Source organism: Fulvia fulva, chromosome 5, assembly GCF_020509005.1.
Source record: "Fulvia fulva chromosome 5, complete sequence".
NCBI classification, from domain to species: Eukaryota; Fungi; Ascomycota; class Dothideomycetes; order Mycosphaerellales; family Mycosphaerellaceae; genus Fulvia; species Fulvia fulva.
The window spans coordinates 4,576,541-4,599,723 of NC_063016.1; the positions used below are offsets into that span (position 1 = coordinate 4,576,541).

Genomic DNA, 23,183 nt, shown 5'->3' on the forward strand with positions numbered 1-23,183 from the left:
AGGTTATATTCGCTGGTGGGGCTGTTCCTGCTGGCGTTGTGGGTGGATGGATCATGAGGTGTACGCGAAAACCACAACATCAGGATAACGCAACGATACGTAATGTGACAGATCGCATAGCATCACTACAATCGATAAATGTAGCCTAGAAAGCTGACGTCCAGCATCCAGCGCCGAGCTTCCTAAACAGGTTCTTGCGGTCTTGTAGGACAGAGTTCAGCCAATGCGAACACGTGGACCGGCACTTCTGGAGAAGCCCGACGTGGGACAACATGATAACCACTCGTGCCACACCAAGACCAAGATCTGAAACGCGAAGTTGCCTTGCATCTGCTAAGCCACGAGGTGATGTTCATGTTGATCTCTCCTTGCTCCACTCTTTCTTACGTCACGCAACGTTTGCAGGAAGCTCATTGTGATATATATTTGGACACTTGTTCAGGCTTGTATTGAATGGTAAGATACCGAACAAAGAAAGACGAACCCTCTACTAAACGATCTGGTGAGTTGACGCGACAGTCGCAGGCATTCTCCCAGACACTAATTATGCCTTGCAACTGCAGCCAAACCAACGATATGCCTGTTGGACAGCAAGAATCTGGTGCTGAGAGCGCCGCGAAGGGTGTCACCTCCACCGTAAGACCACCAATTGCCACACGATGAGCATCCTTATTAACAATCGCAGGTCGGCAACGCCGCAGGTGGTGTGACTCGCACAGTCGGCGGCTTGCTGGGTGCAGCTGGTCGGGGAGTTGGAGACACAATCAACTCGACCACTGGCACTAAGGCAGTTGGCGATGGGCTTAAGAGTGTGACTGACGGTATCGAGGATGGTGGAAACCAGGTTGGCAAGGGTGTTGAGAATGCTGGTCAGTGGAAGAAGTAGATCAGTTTGAGTGTGGGTTGAATAACGGCTGCAACGATACCATGATCACCACCTTTTTATCCTCTGCCTTTCTGGCTACAAGCTATCAGGTTGTGTCAAACATCCTCGGATGTCCCGTCAAGTCTTGGACTTTCCATGTCGCTGTCATCATATGCCACAGTTTCCGACGCCTTTACCTTTTCCTGTCGTCCTTCTTGCACTTGACACCCTCTTCGTGCACGTGGTACTTGCACAAGTCCCATGCCAGGAACTTGGCATGGGTACAATTGCCAGAATCGGTCCCCCAGGTGGTCCTCATCACATCAACCAACGCAGCTCTCGGCCATCTAGACAACTTGTCGGGAGCGAGGGCCATGCTGGCGCTACCACGACGGACCAGGGCTTGAATGTAGTACAGTCGAAGAGGAGAGTCTGGCTTAGTGTGTTCGTAGAGGTATTGAAGATCAGTGACGAGAGAGTGTCGCTCTGCGCCCAGCTTCTTGTGGATGAAGTTGAGCACCTCGTTCTGCAAGAGTGGGATCTGGTGCTTCTCCGCGAACAGCCATAGTATGGTGAGCTTCTTTATCCCGAGTCTCGTGACATCGTCCTCGCCGACCGGATTGACGAAGCGACGTGTGTAGAGCCAGAGGGAGAAGGTGTCGAAGATGGCTGGGTCCTCGTTTGGTAGCTTGATGGCGCCCTCGCTTGCCTCCGCGGAGAGGGTCGTCTTAAAGTAGCCGGAATAGAAGCAGAGGACGCCTTGGTGAACTGTGAATGTTCTGGTAGTGTTGTTGCTTCCGACCACGACATCAATGACAGCGCCGAATATTTCGCTCCTGTTCAATGTGCGTTAGCCAACTGCTCGAGTGATCGGCTGTGGCAATCACTCACCCGCTAGGCGATCTGTCTGGCGTAGAAGGAGGTGCCATCACCGGGTCTGGCGGTTGCGGAGTTTCCGTGTCCATGGGTGGTTTTCGGAAGATGATCCTGCTCGCGCAGTGGAAAAGTGCTGTGATCGAACTAAGTTTTGGCATGCACCCGACGCTCGTGCCTGCCACGTTTTGCTCCCGCTAGTGCCGCACACCCTTGTACTTCCTTCACTTCTACTTTCACTTCAGATCATCTGCTCGCACCAAAATGTACGTTCAATCCCGCCTGTATATACCAGTGCCCCAAGCCAGCCTCAAAAAGGCCAGCCCGACGGCCATACCTATACTATCCTTAATCACATTCAACTTGCTCCCCATCACTTCATGCCATCCAATCGCAACCTCGACCATAGGGATATTCGCGCTTTCCGCAAGCATAAGCATCTCAACATCAAAGATCCAGCCCTCCGAGTGCATGTACGGGATGATATAAGGCAACGCCGGCCTCGAGAACAGTTTGAAGCCGCATTGTGTGTCGCCGATCTGTGCAGTTCGTGGCGTTGTCAGGAGCCAGAGGAGAAGGTGGAAGCCATACATAAGGGCGTTTCGCAGTGGTGATCGCTGTACCACGGCTTCTGTGCCGACCATGTGCGCTCTTGATCCTACCGCGACAGATCGGCCTTGGGAGTCCTTAGCTTTTTCACTTGCAATGACCAGTTTGCCCAAGTCTTCAAATCTGCTGGCGCCGTCTGCGTCTGCGAAGACAATGTAGGTCCCTCTGGCATGTCGCATCCCGTGTATCACAGCACCTCCTTTGCCTCTATTTTGTTCCAATTGCACCACCCGAATCATTCCGGGAATAATATTGCTGGGTCGAGTAGACGAATTGAGTTGATGCTTCCTCGCGAAGTCCAACGCAACTGCGACAGTATTGTCCTCCGATCCATCGCTTACCAGTATGATCTCCCATCCTCTTCGCGGATCTCCTTGCCTTCCGCTTGCTTGTAGCGTACCATTACTGCTGCTCTTACTTGCTGTGCCATGGTGTCCGTACTGCTTCTCCAAATAGTCCACCGACTCTTTCAGCATGGTTTTCAGTCTGTCCTGCTCATTGTACGCCGGCACAACCAACGTCATAAACACCTCTGCGTCTGTGATCTGGAATGACTCTTCGCGGGAGATCGTCTTCTTGCGCGCAATTTCCTTGAGTGCAACGTTGTTGTCGTACCAACATGGCAAAGGCTGGGGACTCGATACATGGCCGTCGTCGGTGACTGTGATGTATTGCTTCTCGGATTGCGTAGGTGGCCGGGGCGTGGGAGCGAAAAGGTAGAGCAGAACATATAGCTGTCGCGAAGTCGTCAGTGCTTGCTCACAGGTATATGAGCCACAATGGTGGCGAAGACCGGCTAGGAAATGGCTATTATACCGTAGCTACAGCACCGAATAGCACCAGACCCGCCAATGCTAACCAAAGTGCCAGAGGAGTGCTTGCGACATTGTCAATGCCTTCCCATATCTGGTTCGGAATCGTGTCGGCGGAGTCCATTGGCGTGATGTGAGAGTCAGATGTGCTATCAAAATGGTCGGAGGATGATATCTCGCTGTTCCATCGAGCCGCGCCGTCTGCCGATACCAAACTATGTTGCTGAGGATATCTCCTGTAAGTGGTTCATGGTTGTTGTAACACTTGTCAACCTCTACCCCGGCTTCATGTGGTTGAACCCTGCAGCAGCTCGCGCACCGGCCATGCATGCGCGGCTTTCCTCACAACATTCACTTACCGGCTTACGGCATTTTGCAGGCCACATTCGGTTGGGACAATGAAATGGCTATGACATAGTCAGTGATCACGACGTCCCCTTGGAAGTGATATGGCTCAAAAGGGACGGCAAGCGGCACGCACTAGATTGTCGCGAGCAGATCATTACGTGCTGTATCAAAGGGCAGACGTCGTCGCAACCCTCGTGTCGCTGCAAGCACATCTATAGGGTATGGGGCGTCTTCATGCATGGTCCAAGGGTTCATGCACTCTGCAGCTCTGCTGTCGCGTGCTTCGGTGTGACAGGTGCTGTCTATGCGATATCGATATCCTTGCATGGTTCCCCCAAAGACGTATGGAGACTCCACATTGAGCCGCATACCAGCTAGTGCCACACGCATGACAATGTGTATCCATCTTGAACATTGTTGACGCCAACCAAGAGACACGCGCGAACGCGAGTGGGATGTTTCTGGCGTGACGCGAACAAGGGTCAGTTGTTCTCGTTGCGGGGACCGACTTTTGGGACTTTCGTGGATGAAGCGTCACGCAGTTGAGCTCTCCACACTTCAACCAACTCCGCACACCCGGCAAAAGAACACACGCCGCATCCGAACACAGCTACATCCTCCCACACCTGTACATATTGCTCCTGCTCCTGTTCCTATCAGTCGAAACGACTCGATGCCTTCCTAATCCCGAAACACCGCCGCTCTTCCCGAAATCTCATCCATCATGGCAGACAAAAAGAGCAAGAAGAGCAAAGATGCCGCTCAGGGTATCGTTTACGACATCTTCCTCTGGGTCTTCACAGTCGTCACCGATCTCTTCTTCCGCGAAATCCACCCTCGAAGCTCATGGCGCATCCCAAAGAAAGGACCGGTCATCTTCGTGGCAGCACCCCACGCCAATCAGTTCATTGATCCCCTCATCCTGATGCGGACTGTTCGACACGATGCAAAGCGGCGGATAGCATTTCTGATTGCAGAGAAGAGCATGCGTCGGGCATTTGTTGGGTTTATGGCAGGCTTGGTAGGATCGGTGCCCGTGGGAAGAGCTCTCGATTTGAAGAAGCCAGCTCCAGGCAAGATCTGGCTACCAGATCCCGAGGGAGATCCAACATTGATCAGAGGCAACGATGAGGTCAACTTCGAGAGCGAGCAGTTCCAAGTTGGAGGTTTGGTCGTGCTGCCTAGTGTGAATAATGTTGCAGCCAACGCTGAGATCGCGGAGATTGTTTCGGAGAAAGAACTCAAACTGAAAAAGGCTTTCAAGGGAGATGTGGCATACAAGCAGCTTACTGGGAAGTCAGGCGGAGAGAGCAATAGAGACTTGGCCAACGGGGATGCGAAGGAGGGACAATTCGAGGGCACCAAGTTTCAGCTTGCACCTCACGTTGACCAGGGCAATGTATACCAAGCAGTCTTTGAGCGCATCAAGAGTGGTGGCTGTATCGGTATCTTCCCAGAGGGAGGCAGCCATGACCGGACGGAGCTGCTTCCTCTGAAAGCTGGTCTGGCCATCATGGCACTGGGTGCGCTGGCTGAAGATCCATCATGTGGCGTCACGATCGTTCCAGTCGGCATGAACTACTTCCACGCTCACAAGTTCCGATCGAGGGCCGTCATTGAGTTTGGCGCTCCTATCGAAATCGAGCCAGAACTGGTTGAGCAATACAAGAATGGCAGCAAACGAGATGCAGTAGGCAAAGTTCTCCAAAACGTCTACGATGCACTTTCAACCATCACCGTCCAGGCACCCGACTACGACACCCTCATGCTCATCCAGGCTGTGAGACGGCTCTACAACCCGAAAGGCAAAAAGCTGCCTCTGCCGTTTGTTGTTGAGCTCAATCGAAGGCTCATCAAGGGTTATCAGACCTACAGGGATGATCCCAGGGTGGTGCACCTTCGTCAGGAGGTACTCAACTACAACCGACAGCTATTCCGTCTCAATGTGCGAGATCACCAGTTGGCATATGCGAAGTTTCCAATCTGGAAGGTGGTTGGGCTGCTGCTATACCGCGTCGCCAAGCTCTCGGTCCTGTTATTTGCGTCCCTACCTGGTGTTATCCTTTTCTCACCAGTCTTCGTGGCTGGGAAGCTGATTTCGAGGCAAAAGGCTAAGGAGGCTTTGGCAGCGTCTACCGTCAAGGTAAAGGCGAGAGATGTGGTGGCGACGTGGAAGATCCTGGTGTCCTTGGCCCTCACGCCTGTTCTGGACGTCTTCTACACAAGCTTCCTGGTCTACTGGACATGGACAAACCGCATTCGTGGCGCGGTACCACAATTCGTACCTCTCTGGTTCATGACAATCTTCGGACTCATCTTCTTCCCAGCAATATGCTTCGCAGCGCTGAGATTTGGCGAGATCGGCATGGACATCTTCAAGAGCTTGCGCCCACTCTTCTTGTCCATCAATCCGACCTCGAGTAACACCTTCGTCAAGCTCCGTGAAAAGCGCGAGTGGCTGCAAGACAACATCAACAACATCATCAACGAGCTCGGACCCGAGCTGTTCCCCGACTTCGATCAACAACGTATCATCAGTGACCCTACACATCCACTCCACTCACCCGACTGGTCTCGTCCCGGTACGCCCACACACCGCCGACAAGGCAGCGAGATCGACTCTCTTTCATTCACCCCTGCCAGCCCGACTGTCCCGTCAGGCATCGGCCATGCGTTGCCTCGCAACGAAAGTTTTGCAAATCTCAGCTCGATCGGCATCTTTGCTTCCAGACCAAGCACGCCCAACAGAAGTCGCAGCCGAACGAGCAGCAATGACTTTGGCGGCAAGATGTCCGGCTTTGGCTTCACTTCGATTGACAAGTCAAGCAAGGATTCCGCGAAGGCGAATCTGAACGAGGTCAGCAAGAACCTGCATGAAGCTATGCGAGAGCGCGGGCGGAGAAGGAGAAGTGAGACTGAGGGCAGCTTCGAGTTTGTTCAAGACGAGGAGGATGATGATGAAGACGAAGCGGAGGGGAAGAAAGATGTCTGAGCATGATTCGAGTCGTGTTGTGAGCGTTTAGTTACGATGATATCCCTGCCGGGCGTTTGCGATGAAGATATGACTAGCTTCGAATCTGTATTCAACAACAAATACCAGATCAAGCCACCCTTGGCTTACGTGTCATGTCGTGTTGCATAGATCAGATCATACAGTATGTTGAAGCAATCCGTTTGTGATGACCTCCTGCTGGCGACCTTGTTGTATGCGTGGACAAGCAGACTATCGCGGCTTTGCGCTTCACTTCCGCAGTCGAGCGGATTGCAGTCATCATGCTGAGAGCAGCTAGTGCTTGCCTAACACTTTCATGATCGCCACCGTGCGGCTGATGATCAGGTCATGTGCGGTCTAGCCATCACTCGACACGAGTATATCCCTGCGAGTACTCTGTTGCGCAGAGGACAAAAAGGATATGCCGATGTCGGAGTTGGCGAGAATCGAACTCGCATCCCTCTGACAAAGTTGCGGAATGCAGCTGAGCGCCGGTCGGCGCTTGGACAATTCTTGCGAATTGGAGCAGGTATAGAACCCGAAGTATGTCAGAGGATCTTGCCATTGGACCACAACCCCCCCTGTGTTGTGTTGATGATGTCAAGAGGACCTTGTTCGTCTATACGGTGTTTGTGTTTGTCGGCTCTGTCGACAATTCGGTGAGAATGTGACTATCGGTGGTGGTGGAGGACCTGCACACGGGGCTCGGTTGGCATTGTGGTCGGAGTGGAGCAGACAATGCCCCTTGTGAAGTGTCAGAGACTCATGCATTACGTGTTGAGACTGCTCTCTGAGTGTGACGTGGCGAAGAGACATGCTGCCACCAGCAAGTGCCACCACTGGTGAAAGCAGCGGGAAGCGCTAACGGCTGTGTGCACGGCTTACAGAGATTGACGGTCATATACAACTAAAATCTACGCTTATTCATCAAGCTGTCAGGTTTAGCAAAGTCGTCACTAAACCTGACCCCCATTCCCAACTTGGGGGCTGTACCATCAATCACAACAAATTGGATTGGGAATGTCAGATCCCTTGGGGCATATCGAAGCCCTGTGATTGGTGAACAGAGATTGTGTACTACCAATTGGCGACAATGCTCATCGGATCCCCCGAGCATATTGGTAGTACAGTCCTGGGCATAGTTTTTACAACCCCTGTATTTACGCTAACCCCTTCCGGCTATCCATGTCCATCTCAGAAGGTGTTGCTACCTTCAATCTCAATATCAAGAATGGGCCAAGCTCACACCTGAGGACATACAACGTATATGCAAGAGTATGCGAGAACGCTGCGAGGCAGTAATAGCCAACAATGGAGGATACACCAGGTGGTGAGCCACGCCAAGCAGTGGATACATCCTTCCTAATGAGGAAAGGTAGAAGAACAGGGGTTGTAAAAACTATGCCCAGGACTGTACTTATCCTGGGCCACCGAGTACAAGAACCCCGAAGTTGTACACCGATGCGAACAGGTTTCTCCATTGGATGTGAGACTTTAATTGGACCGCATAGTATACAAGGTACTATGTTTTGCTGTTTTGGATGTTTTTGTTGATGCAAGATTGTTTTGTGGGCTGGGACATGTGAATGCCAAGACTTTTAACTTTTTGCACTTCTGGTGGACTTTCTGGTCGCGTGCTTCGCTTCGGCGTGCTCGAAGCATTCTAATTGTATTAGGACTTAGACCGGTCAGTTGAGACGTGTTGTGCGCTGCGGAGATGCTCCTCACATTTGTTTCGTGCAGACAGATAGTGTATAGTGTCAAATCTGGTTGAAGCCCGTCAGTTGTTTTTGAAGCAGCAAGTCGCCCGTTAAACCGAAGCATACGATATGTTGATTCTTGTTCCTCTCCACTTCATTGCCTAACGTAAGTTTCAGTGATGATTTCTTTTCATTCGCGTGACGAGTTTCACGAGCTTACAGAAACGACCGGTCATGAATCCCCATGATGCAGTGGGGAGTTGACCATGATCTCGTAGCACTCCACTATAGCCGCCTCATGGGTATGTCTTCCCACTTTATGTCCTTCTTCATAGAATCGCAGCGGTTCAGAGAGCATCAATCATAGCGTGGCAAGCGAACACTAATCCGCCGATGTTGCAAGCGTATGGTGAAACATGATCTTTGATCGTCTTTACCAATTGTGTCATGATCGTTTCACTACGACGACATCTCTAGTGCCGTGACTCGCCCGTGAGACATCATGAACCTGCACATCGCGGTCTCGACAGTGTACGTAAGGTGCCTGCCAACGCTATATGGTCATATGATATTGGTTCCCTTCCTTGCATAGTAGTGACATCTGCGCCCAGGACCTGCTGTTGCCTGCCGTTGACCGTTGACCGCGGCTTTCACACAGCAAACATCCACGCTGCCTTCACCTCTATACAACTTCACTTCACCTTCTCCAATCCTCCACACCACGCACCAACAGCACCCCGCTCGCTATCCCCTGCCATCATGGGCGCCTGGGCTTTCAAACTATTCACGTGCGACTACGATCTCAACCTCATCAATGAACTCAACCAGGAGGCCGGCCTACCACAGCTTGAGCGACTCCAGACTGGTAAGACTACCACGGTCTTCAGCGACCCAGCTTCTGCCCGCATGCTCGACCATCGCACCCTCGACAAGGACAAAGATGCACAGACCGTTATAACAGAGTTCCCGACAGCGGCTGCTGGTGCGGCCACTCAAGGTCACGGTGCGCAGTACAGCTTGTATGCAAGGCTTTGCTCCAACCCAGTCAACGTCCGCAGTCACCTGGACTCTGGCGTGCTGGCAAAGTTCTCAGCAGGGCTGAGACGTCAGATCAACGCCGCCCATGCTTGGTGGTTGAAGGGTGAGTGATCCACTGAAGCAACGCATAGGTCATGGCACTTCAGGTCAAGGACTTGCGTCTTCGGAGCCACAAACTGACAAAGGCTCACAGATTGCTACGGACCTGGCTACCACCTCTGTATGCTCAACGCTTGCGCAATGACACTCGGTGCTCACGTAAGCGAGGAAGACAGAGTCGCTATGCGAGCCGTCTACAGGGACTGCGAGTTCATGCGCGACGCAGTCCTGCAGCTCGAAGCCGCCCTGGACTCAGACACCGGCTACGTGAATGGCACACCATGGGACTTCGGCCCATCGTCCATCGCAGACCTCGAACCAGCTTCTCCCGCTGACCTTGCTTTCCCGGCCAAAGGTGTCTTCAACACAAGCCTTATCAACGTCCTCGGTCCAGATCACGGCAGAGAGGAGGGCGAGATGAACAGGTGGCGCAGTATGCCAACCATCGCATCAGCCTCCGCCGCCGAAAAGGAGAGGACCATCAAAAGCCTCGCTTCCAACCCGTACACCGACGAGATGCTGGCAAAGCGCCATCCGGACGGCATGTGGAAGGACTACGTCTGTGGAGAGTGTGGCAGTGGATCCAGCAATGACCATGCTCTGCTGAACTGTGCCAAGTGCAAGAAGCGCAGCTATTGCTCAAAGACATGCCAGAAGAAGCACTGGAGTCAGCACAAGCACTTCTGCAAGGCTCCTGGCAGCGCTCGCTGAGCGGCTCATCTCGAGCAGTATTCATGCGCTGGTACATTAGCTCGCACGCGGAAGAGTGAAAGACAGGCGTTCATCGGTACCATGACACGGGTAGAAGAGATTGGAAGGTGTACTATTGTCACCATCAGTGCGAGCCAAGATTGAGAGTCATGGAGTAGCTTAATCAGCTGGTACCTGAAATGTCGCCGAAACCTGAATGATGAGCACAATTCTATGATGAAATCTGAATATGCTCACTATCCACACCAGCAAAAGGCGTCGACCATCTCTCCTCTCGATATGCGTGTTGTTCGGGTACCCTTATCGAGTTCAAATCCTGCCGGAAGCTCTCATAACACACACTAGCGTCTTATCTTCCATCCTCATCGCGCCATTGGAAGATCTATCTAGATGGGCACTGTCCGCGTGGACTGGCTGGTGCAATCCGCTAGGTCTGCAAGAAATCGCTGATCGGTAGCTTGTGCTCCTTCTGGAACTCGCAGATCCGTCCTCTCTCCTCCTCTGTCAGTCTTGCCAGATGGGACTGATTGGCCAGGCCTTTGTCTCCTTCAGGTCGACCAGGACAGCGGAGCAGGGCGTCATTCTGACTGTCGCTCACGATAGGATGACGAGCGAAGGAAAGCGATTTGTACTCAAGCGGGAATGTCAAATCTGGCCCCTGCACACAAGTTCGTCAGTGGTATTCTTGTTGTCGTATTGTGTCGACGTACCTCGGTCTTGCACTCCGTAATTGCTTGCTCAATTGCCGCGAAATCTGCTTTCGCGATATCTGTATGGAACACCGAAGGCCACATCTTGGCATAACTCAGCCAGGCTTTGAGCCACGCCTTGCTACCATCCGTGAAGCGGTCCAGCGTACAACAACGCAAAGCCGCCTGGACCAGAGAGATGTGGACGTAATACCGTTGTTGGCGGCCAGATAGATCGGTCCAGGTTATATTCTGTCGCATCCATGTGAGTGCTACGTCGGCTTCGTCGTCATCACAGAGATAGAGATGCAACGCTGCCAAATTGATCGCGATATCGAAGAAAAGGCAACACATACGTAGCTGCAGAGAGCCAAACTCGGCCGATCCATGTAAGACGAGCCTCCACGCCATTTGAGCTACAGAATCGGAGTCCGCCAGTTCAAAGGCGTAATAGTAGCGATGTATTGCTGCAACATTCCAGCCAGTCATGAACGAGCGATCTGCGTTCCGCTTCAGGGCCAGCACCGCGTCAAAATGTTCCCAGAGCCATGACTGCAGCCAAACTATTTTGTGGCAAAGCGTCGCGACTGTCTCATCAAGTTTCTGCCTGTCCTTGAGACCATGGACGCTCAGGTTGTGTCCACAACCTTCAGCCACTGCGATGGCTGCCAAAATCTCAGACTGATGCTTGGCAAGCAAAGGACGATCGGCCGTGCGTTGGATTTCGATCTTGGGTGCTACTGGCTCGTCGTTATCTTTCATGGCGGAGGAGGAGAGTACCAGATCAGCGCCGACCGCGGAGCATACATACGCACAGTCAGGTGGTATGGACTGGCACTGCACTCTCAACATGTTGAAAAGACTCGCCAGATCCGGCAGCAGCATTGTGAAAATACTGCGGTTGCTGACCGGGCTATCCGTCACCCGAGCGGAAGAGAGCTTCGAATAGGCTGGATTGGGCCATTGAATGTCGATGGAGAAGGCGTACTGATCGATTGAGCGAAAGCGCTGCTTGCAAACAATCGGAACGTCGTGGATGTTGAGCAACCGTGAGATGTCGGGTCCGGTGACGGTGACCAGCACGAAAGTGTTCTGCGTGTAGAGGTATTCTGCAGCCACTTCACCGATGATGGAGTTGACAGCCAGAATCGCAGTCTCGAAGAAATATTTCCGACCAAAATTGCAATCGACGTAGTCTTGCTTCACTACCTCGCTTGCTTCGACTGCCGCAGACTCAGAGTGGAGCAGGTAGCCATAGATCTGATCACGAAGCTCTTGAGGTAGAGGAAAGTTGGTTCGAGGTGGCGGTGGTGGTATCTGAGCTCCGCTACGAAGGCGCATCGTGTATCGTCCGCCACAGGTTTAACTACACGCAGATGGTCAGCAGGTCTCTTTTCGAAGCATCGCATGGGTACTCTTACCGCTGGTGCTGGCTTCAATCTCCGTGTAGGTGGTATCTGTGTAAAGTGCTGTTGTTGTATATGTGGTTGCGAAGAAGATATGTGCAGTAGACTGGCTGCGTTGAAGGAAGTGAGCTTTTCATGAGCATCAGACGCCGCTCACCGCGTGTTCTCACTTTTGCGAGTGAAAGCAAACGCTGCACAGATCAGGTCTCTACATACGGCCTTACTTTCTGCAGCGATGCGTTCGAGTGAATGCAAGCGCTCAATCGAGAGGTCTGCATCTCGACCACACTCACAAGAACTTGCTGACAAGCAACCCATTCTTCTTCTGGTACTCCACAATCACCTTCTTCTCCTCATCAGTCAGTCTGCGAAGATGCTCCAGATCCTGTAGGCCAGTGTCCTCTGCGGTCCGCGCAGGCATCGTGACGAAGTCCCTGATGTTCGAGTTGAAGCACCTGGTAGGCATCGTCGCGATACTGAGCCCCGCAAGATCCAGCTCAAAACGACCACCCTGTGTGAAGTTAGCCTCTGTCCACGCCCTCCGCGCTTGTAAACATGAACTGACCTCCTTATCCATCTTCGCCAGCGCTCTCTTGACCTCGTTGAGATCATGTAGGACGTCCTGCGGAAGCAACACCGCGCTCACCTGATTGAGCGTATGCACCATGTCCCGCAACGCAGTCTGAGTGGCGTCCTCGATCCTAGCAGCATTCAAAGTCAGTATCAGCAAATCCGCGTGCGCCAAGTCGAGTTGGACCTCTACAGTGCGAAAAGTCCCCTGAGCTGCGATGGCATACACAATCAGCTCTTGTGCCAAATCTACCCTATGCAACTGGAGATAGATCCAAACAAGACCACGTGAGATGTCGAGAATCAGGAGCTCCGCACGAGTACGGTGAATGGTGTATGCAATGGTCCCGTTGACGCGATCCTGGAGAGGCGCGGGAGTAGCCCGGCCAATACCGGTATTGAGAATCTCGATGTTACGAGATATAGCGGCAGGGAAGGATCCTGCCCGCGCAAGGGTGTCCGCGCCTTTCTTCAACTCGAAGAGAATGTCGAGACGCTCGAGAGCGTACAGATGGCGCCAGACCAGCTTGGGAGAGATATCATCCTTGACTTTCTGGACCGCGACTTCATCTGCAAAGCCTCGGATGCTCATATCGTAGCCAGCTCCAACCGCCTCTCCTAGAGCTTCCAGAAACACCGTTTGCATCTTCTTCGAGACGGGGTGATCAGCTACACGGTTGATCTCGATCCTCGGGGAGCTCGTGTGTTCCTCGTCACCATCGCGAGCATTGGACTTCAGCAAGAGATCCTCGCCCGGTTCTGAACAGACATATGTGCACTTCGCCGCCGTGTACTGACATTGCATACGCAGCATCTTGAACAATCGCGGCAAATCTTGCAGGAGCATGGTACATGTGTATTGCTCTCGGTCCGAACCCCCTTCTGATGATGTCCAGTTAACACGAGATCGAGTCCAGGCGATATTAATCGTGAAAGCATATCTCTTCGTTTCGCCAACTCGACCTTCGTACACCACAGGCACATCGCTGGCATGAAGAACTGCGGCTGCATTGACATCTTCTATAGTAACCAGGACAAGGCCGTTCTTGTTGTAGAGGGATTCCTCGGCTTCTCGTCCGATAGTCTTGTTGACGCCTAGTATAGCACTATGGAAGTAGTACCGAGGAGCTGTGCTCGAAAGTCGGACCGACTGGTGTATCGCCACGGCGCGGTCGGGTGTGGGGATGTAGTTGGTGGTTTCTCCTCCGGGAAGGAAGTCGTAGATGATGTCTTGGAGTTCTTGAGGTAGAGGGAAGTCGACGCGAGGGCGAGGTGTCTTGTGCTGACCGTTCTCGAGGATTGTCGCTCCCGCCATTATTGCGCCAGCCGATCTTGCAACAGAAGCTGGATCGAGCGGCGATGTCTGTGTCGGTGCGATGGTCCTTGGTGGTCGCAGTGGAGTTTGGTGTTGACTGCGAGACTGCTTGTGAGTGTAAGATTTCTGTCAGTTTCGTAAGGGAAAAGAGCCATCTCCAGCACATTCCACGCTAAGAAATAGTCCGAGATTCACCTTTGCAGGTCATTCACTTCCTCAAGGAATATGTTCCAAAGTCCGTACTGAGCTGATCGCAGGTCCTCTGCCGATGGCAAGAATTTTTTCTAAGCCCGCTGTGTCTGCTTCTTCATGCCCTTCCTCTGCTGCTTGTCCTTTTCCTTCTCCAAGAACTTCTTCTGCTCATCCGCAGACATTCTGCTCAGCTTCCTGTCACGCTCCTCCTTCTTGAGCTTATCACTTTGTGTTCTCCTCTCCTCTGCCTTCTCATCTTCATGGATCTTCCTGAGCTTGCGCTGCTCCTCCTCACGGGTCGCTCGGATCTTGCGCATGGCTTCGGGTCGGAAATGGGCGCTGTTTACGAGGTGGTCGGGCATGCGAAGGAAGTATGCAAAAAGTGCGGTGCTGTCTGGCTTCGAGTCGAGGCGCATTGAGAGCGAGACGCGCTTCTTAGGCATCGTGTCGTTCAATCTATACAAAAGTCAGTAACGCGCTCTTCTCGGAGTGTGGTGTATCACCTACTTCTTAGGCGCATCGATTGGTTGATCAGACACAATCAGAGCCTCAAGATCCTCACCAGCCTCAGTTACAGCCTTGATCAGCTCTGGTGTAAGCATTGCCTCAGTCACTTCAGCACTCTCCGACATGACAGTCGCCCACTGAGGTAGCTTCGGATGGTCCTTGGTCGAGGTCAAGCTAACATCGTAGCGGTCATCGCGAAGCTGCTTCATCTTGTCCTTGTGCACCACAGCCCAGACAAACCCATCGTACTTGCTGTCTTTGGATGAAGCGGAGGGGATAAGCTCCTTCTCCTTGCCGTCGAAAGCATACGCAGTAGCCTCAAGTCTCTCGACAGGCGCGGGCATGCTTTCAAAGAAGAAGGACGCAGCATACTCAAAGCCCCAAACCACGGGGTTGTAACGCTTGTGGAGGGTAAGCTTAATGTCCAGCCACGCGACATTCTGTCGTCCTGTCGCGTAGGAGATCCACTCAAACTTGCTCTTCTCCTTGTAGAAATCGTCGGGAATGCCTGGGGTGCCCGTCGGTCGCGACTCCTTCTTCGGGTTGAAGCCTAGCGACGCGAATTCCGATTCGAGCAGTGGTAGGTGTGTCTGCGCCCATTGTCTCGCCTTCTGCTTGTTGGTTGCCGCGCCCCACATGTTGATCAGAATGATGATAAGGATCACTGGTAGGATGACCATCTCCTGGTAGAAGTCGGCGATTGTCACGCGCTCCCACACTCGATACCACTTTGTGTAAGGTCGTCCTGCCATGCCCTGGCCTGCGCCGAAGCCGGGAAACATTGGCTTTGAAGACGCTGTTGCGGCTGCTTCGCTGAAGGCTGATGTTGCTGCATGACCGGGTGCGACTGGCGATGCTGCTGTCGCGAAATCGGCGAAGTCTGGGAATGATCAGCATGTTGTCCATTGAGCTGCCCATCATATGCTCATACCATCGGCATCTGACGGTATTGCGGACGATGCAGACGATGCTGCACCTCCCAGCACCTCCTGTGCCTTCTTGATCAAGCCAGCCATCTTCGCGGTGGAGATCTGGATTGGCCTTGCTGGTGTTGTCAAGGTGGTAGAGCTCCGGACTGCGTAGGATTCGATGGAGACGAAGTCAATTGAGCTTGGCGCGGCAGCTCCACCTCCCGCGGCGGCGTTGGGTGGCTCTCGATCACGGCTCTCGCCTCAATGCCTTTCGGAATACCAGCGGCGTGGTAACAACGACCGCGACCCTCGTGGCGGCACGGTACAGCGGAGCCATGCTTTTGGATATGTCCAATGTTGTTGTCGGGGAGCAAGTCAAAGATGCAAGATGAAACACATGACACCTGCCTCGTCCCCTCCAACCAACGGAATGAGCTTCGACCGGGAAGCTTCAGGGAAGTGTGCATCGCTGTGGCATGCCGGCAGGAAACGTGCTTCGTACACACTCCTAGTCTCTGCTCTCGCGACCTGAACTTGACACCGCACAGCAGATCTGTACTACATACGTGACCGGTATTGGCTGTCTATATCACTTCTTCGTCATTTAGTCCGCATCTATACCGATTACTCCGGCTCGCTGCGACTAACATCACAGCTTTATCTTGTCAGGCAGCACTATATCTTGCCAGGAGGCACATCAGTCGCGTATTCAAAGAGCGCCGTCTTACATCAACACAACATGTCGACTCTACGAACAAGCTTCGCCAAGCACCGGAAGCCATGCGATCTTCCAACAACAGAATCGACCAAGTCTTTCTGGCATAAAGATCCATCGGCATTGCTCCTTGGACACCGCTCGACACGGGACTTGCCAAAGACAGCTGACGTCGTGGTCATTGGCAGCGGCATTACAGGGACAAGTGTGGCCCATCACTTGCTCACAGGGGGCGAGAGCGATCAGAAGATTGATCTTGTCCTCCTTGAGGCTAGAGAAGCTTGCTGGGGCGCTACAGGACGAGTATGTATGCCATCATCATCCAAAGTATACTTATTGACGACGTTGTGCAGAATGGTGGTCATTGCCAGCCCGTCTTTTTTGAGCATCCACATGACCCTAGCATTGGTCACTTTGAGCTAAAGAACTTCGAGACATTGCAGAGTCTGATCGATGAGAAAGATATAGATTGCGAATTCGTGACTCAACCTGGTGAGTATCGAAGCACAATACAGAGTGTGCTTCATCATTCCGCGCCACTTGGCTGACCACCACACTCAAGGCGTTCGTAGTGTCTTCTCACGCGGCCACCTCGACCAAGCAGAACAAGCGGTGCATGTTGTCCAGAAGAATGCACCAGAGCTTGCTTCCAGGATGCGGCTAGTCACTGATCGAGATGAACTGAGCGGTCTTCGTGTTCCCACAGCTCTAGGTGCCATTGTTACTAACATTGCTGCGCGGATGTGGCCCTACAAGTTCGTTGCGCGTATCTTGGAGGACCTCATCACATCCACCAAGCTCAATGGCACGTTCAACTTACAGACTCTAACACCTGTCACTGAGCTCGCATCGGAGGTACACCGCGACCAAGACTTCGTGCTCGTCAAAACTGAACGTGGCACCATCAAGGCAAAGAAAGTGGTCCTTGCAACGAACGCTTATACTTCACACTTGCTTCCCCAAATGTCTGACCTGATCGTACCCTGTCGAGGCCAGATGTCCGCCTTGAAACCCTTCCCTTCAGTCTCCGGCGAGGATCGCCTCAGGACGTCTTTCGGCTTTTCAGGTGATGGTCTCGATGACTACCTCATCCAACGACCCAACGAGAGTGGCGCACATCTCATGTTTGGAGGCGGACGACAGCATGGACCATCACTGGGCATCACGAACGACAACCAGCTCGACCAGAAAACAGCAAGCTACCTTCGAGGCCGCTTGGTCGACGTCTTGAACCTCCCAGAAGGCGGTGAGAAGACTTCCTGGACTGAGATGGACGCAACACACGAGTGGACCGGCATCATGGGCTACTCCCGAGACGAGAGGCCCTGGATTGGTGCTCTGCCTGCAGAGCTGTCTCCATCGCTTCCACCCGGATCGACATATCTGGCAGCCGGATTCACTGGTCATGGTATGCCGAACACATGGCTTTGCGGCAAAGCCGCAGCGGTCATGGCGAAGGAATCACTCGAAGGCGCAAATGTCGACGAAGCCAGCGTGATTGCATCAAGAGAGACTGGTCTGCCGGAAGCCTACAAGATCAGCAAGAAGCGCATCGATGCTGCTATGGAGTTGGAAGATGTCGAGGCCAAAGGCTGGGCGGAGACGGACCGTGGCGCAAGAGCCAAGAGGCCATTTACGAGTGGATTTGCTTGAGTTGGTGCGACACTCAGAAAGGTTGAGTGAAGGTGTACCGGGCTATCTAAATATTCCTCCTGCATCTCTACTGCGCCTTAGTACCTACCCTTCTTATTCCGCTTCATCATTCCCCCGTAACCGATCATTCTCGACCAGTCCAGCCCAACCCCATACAGTCTTCTCCGCCATACATTACCCCTTTTCATACACTCTATCCCTCAGACAGGACATTCGTCCTAATCCTCACATCAGCCCATGCCCTACCATGTTCACGGTTTCTTGGACTGTACTTACACAAGCCCCGCCCGGAATCACAAACTGCAGCCCGCATACAACGCACCACCCGAAGTCATCGGGACTTCGCCGGGCAAGAGCCTTCAAGAGGCGGGGACCTGCTGCTCCCTGGTTGCTGCTTAGATCCCTGGTGTGGCGTGGCTCTGCTGCTGGCAGGGCGTAGGCGAGGGTGATGAGGGTGAGGGTTGGGAGGAGGAAGTTCATGGTGAAAGTAAGGAGAAGGGTTGGCTGGTTCGTGCTGGCGCGCTGTACGGTAATAGAGGTGTAAATGGCGACAGATGGGTACCGCCTACTTACTGATGCATGCTGGAATCGCAGTAGTCTTCAGTAAGGTGGCTTGGCCGTTGTGTTGGACTTTGATATCCTATCGAGACATTGCTAGTAACAGGTGCCAGGCATTGTAATGTTCCTCAAGCACGTTCGACAGTTAGCGGCGTTCCGCCTCACCTTCTCCTTATCAACTACTCTCCCGGTGCTTTTCCAGTGACGAGCCTCACTCATGCCAGACCAGTCCAGACGCCGCGGTGAGTTTCCCACTGTCTTGCGAAGGCATGGCTGGCAGACGCCACATTCGGCCAACATCGGCAGTAAAACTGATGTAACCTTGTGGAGCCCACTGCCTGACCACGTGAAAGTATGTAGGCTACGATACCAATACACCTTTACGAGCCCCTATGACCGGGTCCTTCTCGACCAGCTCTCAGGGATTGACCGGCGCTGTCGGTGTAAAGCTGGGCTTGCTATTGCAACGCAGCTCGACAGCCTTGATTGTAGCGAAAGTCGCACGGGCAGGCAAATCCCACCTATCCTTGGCCAATCATACTTAGGTACTCCTTAGACTTGGCTGCTTGCCGCATTCTTGTACTCTTGGCCGATCCGGCTCCCGAATTATGGCCCGATGTGAGGCGTTCAAGCGCGGTCCTTTTCGGGTTCGAAACAATGTCCGAAGGAGCTACCCTTTTGACTGCAGCAGAATGAGGGACCAAGTCCGGACGTGTATCATTAGTCTGCTCGACAACGCGGGCGGGAAAAGATGCCGGGTCGATGCACTTCTTGTAGAGGTCGTCCCCGAGGATAGCTCGCAAGAAGTCGCTGTTCAGCTTGAGCATGGCCTGGGCGAAGTCGTCTCGTCGAGATTTCCACCCATCGTACAATTCGTCCTGCTCAGCATCGATTTTCTCGACTGTGTATAACACTGCCTTGTCTTTGCTCTGTCGCGACGATTTTAGACCCGTGGCTTTATGGGACGTGCCATGCTGACAGATCTGGGTGTCGAGATGCTTCTACCGGTGATGCCTCTCCTTGTTGAGTAGAACTTCAAACTTGCGCTGGTCGACATCTCCAAGGAACTTGTTCAACTTCGGACAGTCGTCGCAGTCGGGTAGCTTGCATCGTACCACACGGCGCCAGAGTTTCGAGGTAAGGGGTGGCGGAGTGCCGATGTAATCTTCTCTGCATGTTGTGACCAGGCTGCACAGGAAGTCGCGTAGACGGGCGTCAATCTGCTGGTCAGTGTAGGATTTGCTGAATGTGTTCAGGACAGGCTGTATGCTCGAAAGCTTGTCCCTCCTACTGCAACCGCGGTAAGCCTCCAACATGCAAGCCAGTAAGTTCTCGAGGGGATCGTCGAGCTTCAGCTCAGATAGCCTGATAATCAGCTTCGCGAAACTTTTGCCACAAGCCACAAGCCCAAGTCTTCCGGAGATTGGCCAGTTTGGGAAGTTTTTCTGGAGTTTACCACTTTCATGCGGAGCCAGCCTCTGGATTGTGGCCTCGAACAGTCGTCGAGTCTCCTCGATGGACAGCATCTTAGCGCGATGAAGTCCCCAGACTGCTGACAGGAAGTCGAGAGCGCGTTCGTCGAACCCATAATACGGCGACTTCAGCATAGCATCTGTGATGTGTCTAGGATGTTGTCAGCGTCTCGCTTCATGATGTTTCGTGTAACTCACAGCCGGATGAGCTTGTCACGGTGTATCACAATCGCTCCTTTAGCGAAAGCAGCCAGCATTCCAATTGCCACCATCTCGTCAAGTTTGCTGTCGAACCAGCTCTGCGTACGCTCGGCAGGAATACCAGAAGCCTCCTTCATGGACTTGTAGAGAGGTAGGAGCTCGTCTTCAACATTACCAAGTGGCCACGCGGCGTCCAGCCTGAGACGGGTCAGCTAAAGCACAAGGCAGCAAGCATTATTCTTGGCATACCAACGATGTACCTCAGCTTGCGACTGGGCAGGGACGGTGAAAAACTGCTCGAGAGCAGCAATCATGATCGAGATGTTGTCCTCTGACTTCTCATGTACGTTCTCGGCCGCCTTTGCGAATATGTTCATGTCGTGAAGTGCGATGGCCGCCTTGAGAAGAGTCGGTGAGAGAGTCTCCATTGCTTCGGGGTCATCATCGTCGTCTTCGTCTGCGTCTTCGTCTTCACGTTCGATGTCTTCATGGTACAGCCTGCCCCCCTGCCAGACTTCACGTGGATTGTTGTCCTGTGCGAACGTTGGCGAAATACGCTCTAGGCCTCGTACACAAATCGAGGTCAGCATAGATCTTTTCCTCTCGTTTCCTCCATCAAGCATCATGTCGTTGTATACCTCGAGGATCGCAGTATTGAAATCGACTGTTTACAACGCCGCCTTGGTGTCAAGCTCGAAGTCATACCTGTTGACGCTTGGTATGAGGATTGCTACCTGGAAACCCTTCGTCAGTCGTGAGTCGTGGTGCAATTGTCTTGCGCATGGCATATGACCCACCTGGCGGTACCAGTGTCTCTCGTAGCGCCGTTCGACTTCTTTGCCGTAGTAGTCATCGTCGCCACTCGACTCAGGATACCCATCCTCAGAAGTGTTGGGGCTCGCATCATAGTTTTCCTTGTCGCATTGCTCGGTGTATATCAAGTCGGAACACACGATCGAGGCTGGATCCACCGCTATATTCACATTGTGGCTTCGATCCTTCGGGGCTATATAGACATAGTAGCTGACGTTAACAGGGCCACCGGCATCACGCAAGTCGTGTATGTCATCGCTGTAATCATCGAAGCCTACAGACCCTACAAGACGTCCACTTGTACGGATAGTCAGATTGGCCAGTACGATATCGACCTCAACATCTGTGCATATTCGCTCAAGCTCGTTAAGAACGCATCGAGCAATCTTCGACAGATCATTAGGATTCGCGGGCTCACTGTTTGACGTCTTTTCCAGTGGCACCAGCAGTCTGTTGGGATATCGCCGCTGGTGTGTAGTCGTCGGGATATGCATTTGCTTCGACCAGACTTTAAGAACGTCTCGCAGGCCCGCGAAGTGCACAGGTGCCAAAGGTGCAATCTCTGGAGCTGCAGGACTAGAGAGCCGTACAGAGTAGTGCAGTGCTGCGCGAAAGGCCCACTTCTTATTCACGAACTTCACCTTACACTGTACTCCGTGCATGTATGCACTGGCATGGGTTCGCCCCGAAAGTCTCTCCGTGTTCGCAGTGGCGCCTGCCTGCCCGAGATGTACGTCACGTGTGTATGGGCAAGTGGACATAGTGGGAAGCTCGATGACCAGGCGGACTGTCGAAGTTCCTTGGTCGACCGTGAATTCCTCGTCGGCTCCGCTATTGATCGACAAATAGAGCAATGATGTCGACTGTATTGAGCGATTCTGCAGTAAGCCGAGCTTGTCTAGAAGAGGCCGTGTTTGGTCGGCGACCATGCGCTCCCAATCATGGTTGCGAATCTCAAACTGCGATGGTTCCAGGATCTTCGGCTCAATTTGAATGGGACGGCCAGAGAAGCTCACCATCTCTTCACGTTCTGAGAACTCATCTGAGCTGTTCTCGTACCCAAAGTCGGAATCTGTTTCGTCCTTTGCTGACTCGCACAATGTCTTGAGTGCCTTACTACTTCGGCAGGGCAGTTTCAGAGTGCGCTTGGAACGGTGAACATAAAGGCTGGGTTCCGGCAGATCTACGAAGTGATCGCACGTTGCAAAGTCAGACCAGGATTCGATCAAGGACTTGGCAGGCTGGAGGCATCGCTCGACCATCAGTCTCAAGGCGGTTGACGGCCCAATGCTGGGAGTGTGGTCGGCTTCATGTCGAGGTAATGCAGCGTGATGGCCGGACTGCTTAGTGCGTGGCAGTATGAGTTCGAGGAGCTGCAATGGCGTCATATTCTGCTTGCCACTCTTGGGACATGGTTGTACGACGAAGCTCCTGCTGCCAGGTGCTGAAGCAGCGATCCGTCCTCCATGAATTCGTATGAGATGCTCTAGCTCTTGCTGCCGGTGCTGGTGAAAGCCGCCATGTACCTCGAAGGTATACTTTTGCAGAGCTCGGGATGTATTGAGGCATCGTTCGACGCTGCCGAGGGTCAGTTCTGCACACGACATGACCGTGCTCCACCATAGAGGAGGATGATTGGCGTGTTGGTGGTGTGTGATAGCAACATCTGAGTGGTGGACCAACGTGAAAGTCGACGCGTGAGACGCGCAACGCGGCTTGAGCTAGGCTTCATTGGGACGTGCACGTGATGTTTTCGTGTCACTGCCCCCAGATTCTGCCTTCGACTCCAAACTACATGTATCATCATCACAAACCAGCAACGCGATTCACGGACCGGACATCAACATTCACATGCCATCATGCGTCTCCGCGAGGACCCACAAGCCACAACGACTGTTCCCTGGACCAATCAAGACGATGGTATTGTACAGTAGAGCCACTGCTGCTGCTCAGTGTATGGGTCGAGATCCAGGCCTGACTTGCCGTACTTGTCAGCGAGCAGGAGGTGGCTAGAACTCCACCACCAGAGGACGCCATTTCTTGTCGAGCGCGTCCGACTCCAGCTACTCCATAGTGATGAAGCCAACAACAAGATCACAAGCGCACCTCGTCCCGGTCCCCATCAACATTGATG

General features: G+C 53.0%; 12 protein-coding genes across 12 annotated transcripts; 4 read left to right on the top strand and 8 right to left on the bottom strand.

Moving 5' to 3' along the window:
- Window positions 1–576: 576 nt before the first annotated feature.
- On the top strand, window positions 577–886 carry CLAFUR5_06366 (uncharacterized protein; the record flags this gene model as incomplete). The annotated part of the gene is made up of 2 exons (XM_047905514.1): window positions 577–636; window positions 686–886. 2 exons carry the CDS (start codon window positions 577–579, stop codon window positions 884–886), a joined length of 261 nt encoding a protein of 86 aa, XP_047762618.1.
- A 172-nt stretch (window positions 887–1,058) lies between these two features.
- CLAFUR5_06367 (uncharacterized protein) lies at window positions 1,059–1,899 on the bottom strand (the record flags this gene model as incomplete). The annotated part of the gene is made up of 2 exons (XM_047905515.1): window positions 1,059–1,701; window positions 1,757–1,899. 2 exons carry the CDS (start codon window positions 1,897–1,899, stop codon window positions 1,059–1,061), a joined length of 786 nt encoding a protein of 261 aa, XP_047762617.1.
- Window positions 1,900–2,010: 111 nt separating this feature from the next.
- Window positions 2,011–3,283, bottom strand: CLAFUR5_06368 (Dolichyl-phosphate beta-glucosyltransferase; the record flags this gene model as incomplete). Its single annotated transcript, XM_047905516.1, has 2 exons — window positions 2,011–3,081; window positions 3,164–3,283. The coding sequence occupies 2 exons, from the start codon at window positions 3,281–3,283 to the stop codon at window positions 2,011–2,013; spliced, it is 1,191 nt and encodes a 396-aa protein (XP_047762624.1).
- Window positions 3,284–4,231: 948 nt separating this feature from the next.
- Window positions 4,232–6,499, top strand: CLAFUR5_06369 (uncharacterized protein; the record flags this gene model as incomplete). Its single annotated transcript, XM_047905517.1, has 1 exon — window positions 4,232–6,499. The coding sequence occupies one exon, from the start codon at window positions 4,232–4,234 to the stop codon at window positions 6,497–6,499; it is 2,268 nt and encodes a 755-aa protein (XP_047762623.1).
- Window positions 6,500–8,958: 2,459 nt separating this feature from the next.
- Window positions 8,959–10,047, top strand: CLAFUR5_06370 (uncharacterized protein; the record flags this gene model as incomplete). The annotated part of the gene is made up of 2 exons (XM_047905518.1): window positions 8,959–9,344; window positions 9,423–10,047. The coding sequence occupies 2 exons, from the start codon at window positions 8,959–8,961 to the stop codon at window positions 10,045–10,047; spliced, it is 1,011 nt and encodes a 336-aa protein (XP_047762042.1).
- Window positions 10,048–10,474: 427 nt separating this feature from the next.
- CLAFUR5_06371 (uncharacterized protein) lies at window positions 10,475–12,077 on the bottom strand (the record flags this gene model as incomplete). Its single annotated transcript, XM_047905519.1, has 2 exons — window positions 10,475–10,705; window positions 10,758–12,077. 2 exons carry the CDS (start codon window positions 12,075–12,077, stop codon window positions 10,475–10,477), a joined length of 1,551 nt encoding a protein of 516 aa, XP_047762043.1.
- Window positions 12,078–12,431: 354 nt separating this feature from the next.
- CLAFUR5_06372 (uncharacterized protein) lies at window positions 12,432–14,027 on the bottom strand (the record flags this gene model as incomplete). Its single annotated transcript, XM_047905520.1, has 2 exons — window positions 12,432–12,653; window positions 12,708–14,027. 2 exons carry the CDS (start codon window positions 14,025–14,027, stop codon window positions 12,432–12,434), a joined length of 1,542 nt encoding a protein of 513 aa, XP_047761993.1.
- A 284-nt stretch (window positions 14,028–14,311) lies between these two features.
- On the bottom strand, window positions 14,312–15,742 carry CLAFUR5_06373 (UPF0674 endoplasmic reticulum membrane protein; the record flags this gene model as incomplete). Its single annotated transcript, XM_047905521.1, has 3 exons — window positions 14,312–14,675; window positions 14,727–15,606; window positions 15,658–15,742. 3 exons carry the CDS (start codon window positions 15,740–15,742, stop codon window positions 14,312–14,314), a joined length of 1,329 nt encoding a protein of 442 aa, XP_047761994.1.
- Window positions 15,743–16,113: 371 nt separating this feature from the next.
- Window positions 16,114–18,005, top strand: CLAFUR5_06374 (uncharacterized protein; the record flags this gene model as incomplete). The annotated part of the gene is made up of 4 exons (XM_047905522.1): window positions 16,114–16,135; window positions 16,186–16,655; window positions 16,706–16,844; window positions 16,915–18,005. 4 exons carry the CDS (start codon window positions 16,114–16,116, stop codon window positions 18,003–18,005), a joined length of 1,722 nt encoding a protein of 573 aa, XP_047762041.1.
- Window positions 18,006–18,205: 200 nt separating this feature from the next.
- On the bottom strand, window positions 18,206–18,485 carry CLAFUR5_06375 (uncharacterized protein; the record flags this gene model as incomplete). Its single annotated transcript, XM_047905523.1, has 2 exons — window positions 18,206–18,223; window positions 18,282–18,485. 2 exons carry the CDS (start codon window positions 18,483–18,485, stop codon window positions 18,206–18,208), a joined length of 222 nt encoding a protein of 73 aa, XP_047761991.1.
- Window positions 18,486–19,564: 1,079 nt separating this feature from the next.
- CLAFUR5_06376 (uncharacterized protein) lies at window positions 19,565–20,862 on the bottom strand (the record flags this gene model as incomplete). The annotated part of the gene is made up of 3 exons (XM_047905524.1): window positions 19,565–20,186; window positions 20,234–20,434; window positions 20,486–20,862. 3 exons carry the CDS (start codon window positions 20,860–20,862, stop codon window positions 19,565–19,567), a joined length of 1,200 nt encoding a protein of 399 aa, XP_047761989.1.
- A 42-nt stretch (window positions 20,863–20,904) lies between these two features.
- CLAFUR5_06377 (uncharacterized protein) lies at window positions 20,905–22,656 on the bottom strand (the record flags this gene model as incomplete). The annotated part of the gene is made up of 2 exons (XM_047905525.1): window positions 20,905–20,970; window positions 21,034–22,656. The coding sequence occupies 2 exons, from the start codon at window positions 22,654–22,656 to the stop codon at window positions 20,905–20,907; spliced, it is 1,689 nt and encodes a 562-aa protein (XP_047762040.1).
- Window positions 22,657–23,183: the final 527 nt, after the last annotated feature.